Genomic DNA, 8,007 nt, shown 5'->3' on the forward strand with positions numbered 1-8,007 from the left:
ATGTAGTGCCTGACTATCGGAAGGAAGCAGAGGATCATCTCTCAAAAGCAGTAAGCAAGAACAGAATGTTGTTTGGCTAGCCTGGCTTGCTTTAATTCTTGGACTTGGAATAAGGCTTATGTTTTTAATCTGATAATTTCGGCTCCAGGTTAAGTTGAATCCATCTCTTGCAGATGCTTGGCTTTGTTTGGGTAACTGCATTTGGAAGAAGGGAGATTTACCTTCAGCAAAGAACTGTTTTAATCTTGCACTAAGCAAGGTTCTCACCCACATTAGATTTTTCACTTTTAAGTGCATAGTTATTTTAGTTATCATGCTCTCTTTATATGTTCATTTCAATTAATTATATATACTGATTTTGTCTCATACAGGGGCCGAATAAGAATATACTTTGCCAACTATCAATGCTGGAAAGAAAAATGGCTCAAGGTAAAGAGCCCCCCCCTCCTCCAATTCTGGTTATTCTGTTGTGCATGGTTTTCAGATGCTTATGGAGTTAAGATACCAGCCAATCTGTTCTTCAACTTAAAATTTTCAGCCTTTTGGGGATTAGTGATAGACAATTAATCATATGTTAAAGTGCAGTTGGAATGCTTAGTAATGTACTGAGCTTGACAAGCAAGACAAGCAAGGAAAACACGTTGGCAAACTTGCTGTTTCAAAAATGAACTCATGGTCACAAGAAATTAGGGAAAAGTATTAAATGTCTAAATGAGGGAAAAATGAACTTGTTTGATCTGATGAACAAATTATTAATGCGAGATATTAGCATCAGTTAATGGGATTTCTCTGTGTTTTTTTTGCCTTTCTTGGTTGCTTTTAATTCTTTATCCCTGTCTAAAGGATATTGCATTCTGAGAGAGGTGAAATCTACTGCTAGCACATTCAACAATTTCCTTAAATCTTGCATAACTACCCATTCAATAAAATTTTGGATTTCAATGAAGGCGTTGGTTATACTTATTTAACTGATGGGCGGTCACATTTTTGTTTTTGTCAGTGGCAGTTTAAAATTAGGCAACTATTGAAGAGCCAATTACCAATACTTTTAGGTCCTGATATTTCTCCATATTCAATGCTTGCTTCTGTACTTCCTGTATGCAATCTTTGGCACATTTTGTCTTAACTTTTCTAAATTAATCATTTCATTTGTTTTTTTGAGGGCAAGGAAAGGAAAAGATTGGAATAAGTGTAAAGTGCGGTCAAACTTTGACCTGAGCTTATATTTACTTTACAGTGCATTTGGATGATGGATTTCTAGGAGAGATTTCATTTTTAGAGAGAATTTCAAAATTCTAGGATAATAAAATTATCATGTTTAGCAAAAGAAAAGTTGGAATTTTTTAAATTCTGGAACATAGAGGGATTTTGAAGGTCAAAATTTTTTATTTTATAATTCCTTCGATTTTTAGTAAGAGTTAACATTTAATATTGTTCATTTTTAATGAAATTTTACTCTCTTTAACTCTCACTACATAAATTCATTTTTAAATATATATCTCTTGACTTTATCATATTGTTAGTAATGTCTATTCATTTTTACAAATCTAATGACACCCATATTGCATATATTTCTTCATTTTTTTCTTCTGTCTCTTATTGCTTTATTTCATCAAATTCCAATATTCCAAATTTCATTCTAAAAATTGCTTATCCAAACAATGTAATAATAAGCACTATTATTTTAAATTGATGCATTCTAAAATGTCTTCATTTCAAATTCCTCATGCAAACACACCTTTAGTGTTTTAAAAAAAGCTAGCGCTTACTCTAAAGTGGAAGTTCAATCCTATTGTGCTAGATCATCATTGGCTATCAGGATAATGAAATTATCTGTTTTATGTAGTTGAACATAACAAGAAACTACCGTGTTCGTCCTCACAGAAAAAATAAAAGAAAGAGAAAAGAAGAACCAGATTTAGAAAATTGTATTACCAGCTGCCAAAGCAATATAATTTCTCTTTTTCAAGAGCACTTGAACATGAATAAATATGTGTCGTTTTTTCTTACAAAAGTTTTCTTCCTTTATTAGGTGCTGAGAATCAATCACAAATGGTTGAGGAGAGCATTCAACATGCCAAGGAAGCTATATCTTTGGATGTCAAGGATGGAAATTCTTGGTGTAAGATTCCTATGAACGTTATCATGCTTTAAACTGTTTGTAGCATATCCAACTTTTATCATCCTTAAAAACGATTCGAAAACAGAATGTGCAGCGGATTTGCTCTTCTCTTGACTTTAAATCTCATTTAGTTTATTTAGGGATAATGGTTAAATTTTTCATTCTACCAGATTAGGCTCTAAATTTACCTCTCTACTTTTTTGGTAGAATGTTACCACTCTATTATGTTTTTATGGTACAATTCTTGTAATATAGAACAAGGGAAACAGATAGAATATAGAAATTTGGAGGGAAAATCATAGATAGACATAAGCAATTAGGGAGAAATAAGGGCAATAGGTTGAGAATAGAAGACATAAAGGAGAGAACCAGAGAGAATTAATCGGGGAGAAAATCAAAATACTCAATATCTTAAAATCTCAAATATTCATCATGAATAAGTAATCAAAATCTGAAATAATGTAAATATTTAGAAACTAAACCCTAAACTTGAAAAAGACCAAATATAACCCTAAAAGCCTTATACTTGGGAAATTAAATAAAATACTACTTTTTCGATTTCAAATTGAATGTCCATCTTACTATTTTAGGCTGTATCAAAATAATGTCCACTTTCCCAAAGTAGAAAACACTTCCATGTTAATACTAACTTTAGGTGGGTTCGTCTAGTTTTTACAACTTTTAAGGGCAATAGTTATAAAGTAAAGAACACAGTATCTTATTTTAAAACTTTGTTCCATTAAGAAAGTGGACATTCAATTGGAATGGAGGGAGTAGTTAATATAAAATAACCTAAATATATGTAAAACTTACCATAAAATATAAAACTAAATCCTAGATAACTTAATCCCTCAACATATTTTCATCCTTCATCCCATATATTGGACAAAACTTGACCCTGACTTTTGAAAAACCGAAGTACAAGAAATTTCCAGCAAGATCAATTAACAGCAGTGTCAAATAGTGGCACAAACATCTTCAACAAAGCAACTTTTACCTCATTTTCTAGCATACTTAGAATGATGAAGTCCATGGAAGAACTATCATCAACAACAATGGGCTTAATCACCATAATTGGAAAAATGAAGTCAACAGAAGAATCTTCACTTGGTAGCACCTAACAAATTCCTTATTTGCTTGAACTACATCAAATCAATGTGTAAACATTCAAGCCCAACCTCTATGCCCTCAACCTTTTCAGTTTCAAAATTATGTTGTACTTATAGTTCTTCAAGTGGCTGATGATGTTGCACTTGTTGCTCCTCGAGCTTTACAATTACAGTCTCCTTTTCCTCGATGTCATCAACTGAGTCTAGAATGGTATTCCTCTGTTTTCCCTTAATGATGTCAACAACTGGTTCTAAAATTGGTTTTTTTCTTTCCAAAACCTCTTGAATCTGCTTTACAATAACCTCACACTTTTAATTAATAATCTGATCTTCAAATTGATACTTACTGTCCAGAAAATTGCAAGACTAGTATGCAGACCATGAAACAATGTTTTCTTGCGACCTTTGCTCATATAAAGATTTTCATTCCTTTGACAATTTTTCCCTATGGCATATATATTTTTTGAGAAAGCAATTCTTATAAAATTCTAAAGAACAAAGACTTTGAACACCATATCTATCTCTCAAATGAAGTAAGTCATCCAATTAAGAGTGATTATTGCATCCCCAAAGCCAAAGAATTCATAAATTGATCTTCAAACACTTAACCTTTGGAGGCCAAATCTCATAAAATGGGCCTCAAAAATGGATTTAGGACCTCGAAATTACCATGGAAGGAGGATTTGCAAAAAAAATTGCTGATGTGTCACTCACGCATTGATGCTGATGTGGCAATTGACATTTCAAATGATGTCTGCAAATTAGGATTGCTGTTGGAGTGTGGGCCTGTGAAGTAGGGTAGCTGTGACCTTGAACAGGCACTTGGGGGCAAGTGTGATGGCTGCCGATGACCTGATTTTACAAGTGGAATGATCACAACTTGATCTATGGTTGTGGTTTCACTTGTTGATGGCTGGATAATCATAAATATAACTTTGAGTTAGGTTCCTTTTTTTTACCTTCTTTATTGGTGAATGATTGGACTAATAAGGGTGGCTGTTCGCTTGGTTTTTGATCGGTGAAGCTGGTGGCAGCGACTAATTGGTGATCAAACTAGACAATGGTGAAAATTTTTTTTCTCCATTCAAATTTTTTATTTAGACAGAACTGAATTTTGTTTTTTTTTTCCACTCCGAACAAATTAGGTTAGATTTTTTGTTTTTGACAGAGAAAAGAATAGATTGATAGCGAAAGCTCTTGTGAGGTTTGATACCAAATTGATGTAGAGGAAGTATGTGGATAGACTTGGCAATTTTGTATACGACACGGCACCATGACAGATTTAAGCGTGTTTGGGTTTAGACTAATGCTGTTTTGTGTATTAATCGTGTTGACGTGGTTAAGACACTATTTAATTAATCATGTCAACACGATTAAATCATGTCTTAACCGTGCCAAACTTGCTTAATGTGCCTAAGACACGTCTAAGACATAATTAGTTAATAGTGTTATCGTGTAATCATAAACCCATGACCTGTTCATTTATTTAATTATGTTCTCGTGTTGTGTAGACACGTTTGATACATTGTTTAAACCCATTTATTGATCCATATAAATACTAATATTTTTATAATGATTAAGATTTATTGATATTGAATTCTATTATATGTGATAAAAATTATGATATTTATAATTTTTAGTTGTAAATTTGATAATAGAATTATATTTTACTTGTATATATTTTAATTTAATCTTTTTAATCAAGTTAATCGTATCAATCGTGTTAATCATGAAAATGAGATATTTGTATAAATTTTAACTGTGTTAATTGTGTTGTATCGTATAATTTAATTCGACACATTTAATAAACATGTTAACCTTGTTATGTCATGTTACACATTTATTTAATATATTTGTGTATGTGTTTAAGATTCTAACAAAGTTAATTAATTGTGTCGTTTTTGTATTTATCCGAATAACTGTTATTATCTTATGTTTACATAGCACGGTTTAAGACGTAGAAACATGAATTGTCAGGTCTGCGAAACAGATTGAAAATAGATATTTAAAGAGAAAATCAAAGATTGACAAAAGCAGAAAGGGAGAAATGGAGGAAATAGGTAAGGAGGTAAAAACATTTCGACGAGAAAACACAAAGGAATCAATAGTGGCAGAACATCACAATACTCTGGTATCTAAAAATCTCAATCTATGATCCAAAACCTAAAATGACATAAATATTTATAAGCTAAATCCCATAGCTTCAAAATACCAAATATAACTCTATTGCCATAATACTTGGAAATTTAGTAAAATATTAAATAATGTAAAATAACTTGAAAATAGACTAAATATATGAAAAATTTACAATCAAACCCATTAAATATAAAATTGAGTTCTTGATAACTTAACCCCTCAAAATACTTTCATCCTTCGTCACCTGACATCAAACCTAGATGGGAAAAGAATATCTTGCAAAGATTATTTTTTTTTTTGCCATTATTTGTTGACATGGAAAGAAAACATATATTTTTTTGATAAATTCTAACTATGATAATAAATATAAACACTGAAAAAGTTTCAATTAGCATTGTTTGGTTTGAACTAGATTTGGCAATTCGGGTTTCCGTGTCCATAAAATATTAATAGATATACGAGTAAACACAAACATATGACTAATTAATTGTGTTGCGATCTTCAACATATACATAGATACGTTTAATTAATGTGTAACATGACATGATATAATTAACATGTTTATTAAACGTGTTAAAGGTAAATTTTATACGAAATGACAAAATTAACAGAATTAAAATTTATATGATTTATAACCAGTTTACACAATTAAAACGATTGATATGCTTAACATATAATTGATATGATTAACAAGACTAAAGCGATTGCATTAAAATATGTACAATTGAAATATAATTTTATTATTCAAGTTTACAACAAAAGATTATAAATATAATAATATTTATCAAATATAATAAAATTCAATATCAATCAATCTTAATCATTATAAAAATATTAGTATTTATATGAATCAATAAATGGGTTTTAACCGTGTGCTACACATGTCTACACCATATGTGAACACAATTAAATAAATGGGTAATAAATTGGTTACGGAATATACGGATACATGATAACACGATTAACTAATTGTGTCTTAATCGGTTTAAGCGGGGTTTGATATGGTTAAGACACGATTTATTCATGTCTTAATCATGTCAGCATAATTAATGCACAAAACACTATTAGCTTGAACCTAACTACACTTAAATCTCATGTCATGTTCTCTTGTTATTTTGTCATGTACAAAATTGCCAGGTCTAGTTTGAAGTTTGCAATTTGAGAGGATGGGTTTGTTTTCCCATTTTATTTTCTTTTTTCAAAAATATAAAAAAAAGGAAGCACTAATTTGATTTTTTTTTGCTTTTTGTGGTGTATCACCTTTTCTTATGCTTAACTTAATTAAATTTTGCTACTTCTAAAATTTTTTACTTTAAAAAACATAATCCTTTTAAAAGTCAACATTCTTATGGGTCAAGTGGTGACTTAAAAACAATGAACACTGGTAATATTGCACTGAAAAACAGTAGATTGATAAATTTGAGCTCCCAATTTGAATTTGTTAATTTGACCATTAGCCCTTTCAATTATAGTTTCTTAATCTCACTTATGAGTAGTAACTTGACTCTTATTGTAAACACAAGGAGAAATACCGACAATTTCTTAATGAAAAAAAGATCATAGTACTGAAGAAAACCTGAAGATTATTTGATTACCTGCAAAAATTTCTTTATACGAACATGTTCAACTATTTGTTCTTCTACAAACGCTTTGGAGAAAATTATTTGCAGTACTAGAATACCTTTCAACATATGCAAATTCTACATAAATAATCATCTACTTGTAAGTAGTATGTGTCCCTTTAAGGTTTTCTATCTTGTCTCAGCTGATTATTGACTATAGAAATAGACAATTGAAACATTTGGTTTAGACATACATTTTTTCGCTTAACAAATTAAAATTTTGAATCTCTTTAATGTCTAAGCTAATTTTTGATAACATTTGATCACTTGACAAAATGCAACCTGCTAACATAAACAAATAAACTTCAGTGATGTTAGTTTGATTTTCTTTCAGGCTGTATTTGGGGAGTTAGAAAGTGAGGAAGATGGAAAATTTGAGTATGAAGCTCTTTTTTTTTTTCTTTTTTCCTAATATGTGGGATAGAGAAGTGAAGGTTGAAATGGTTGGGGGGTCTTATATTCTAGTAACACAAACTTTGATCCATCAAAATTGGATTGATAAAGTAAAGGAGAAATGCTGTGATTTACAGCTTTGCCTTATATTTTACTCAACCAAGGAAATATCAAATCTTTTCCGTCATTTCGACTTTCATTCATCATGTTTCACTCCATGAAGCTTGAAATTGATTCTCAGAGTCTCCTAAAATTCTAGAACTGGTCTGCATCACAAGTATGGTTTGTCATGCATTTGATGCTTTTTTAGGAGATGATGAGAGGGCGGCTTATATAATTGGGATGTGGAAAAGGCTTTGCTAGTTTTTAGGATCATGTTTGATAGGTTATGTGTAACTTTATGCAAATTGTGAAGAAAACAATGATGTTAATGCTTGGTTTTAGGGATAGAATTTGGATGTTGTAAACCTAGGTAGGATTTTAGTTGAAGTTAGAATTTCTAAGTTATCCTTTTGCAATTACTTCAGGCAAACAACCAAATTGTGAATATTTAAAATTCTGCTTGAAACAATACTATGTGAAATATTTGAAATTTTGATGGAAAGTGATAAAGACAAACATGGAA

General features: G+C 30.7%; 1 protein-coding gene across 1 annotated transcript in view; it reads left to right on the forward strand.

The window, feature by feature from the left end:
* LOC110422800 (uncharacterized) overlaps positions 1-8,007 on the forward strand; it is a 14,469-nt gene that overhangs the window by 1,118 nt on the left and 5,344 nt on the right. The window contains exons 2-5 of the mRNA XM_021436816.2: positions 7-50; positions 149-259; positions 372-429; positions 2,033-2,122. Coding sequence (XP_021292491.2) covers positions 7-50; positions 149-259; positions 372-429; positions 2,033-2,122 — 303 coding nt within the window. The remainder of the gene's footprint in view (positions 1-6; positions 51-148; positions 260-371; positions 430-2,032; positions 2,123-8,007) is intronic.

The sequence above is a fragment of the Theobroma umbraticum genome, unplaced genomic scaffold (assembly GCF_002168275.2).
Source record: "Theobroma umbraticum cultivar Fairchild unplaced genomic scaffold, ASM216827v3 scaffold_146.0, whole genome shotgun sequence".
Lineage (NCBI taxonomy): Eukaryota > Viridiplantae > Streptophyta > Magnoliopsida > Malvales > Malvaceae > Theobroma > Theobroma umbraticum.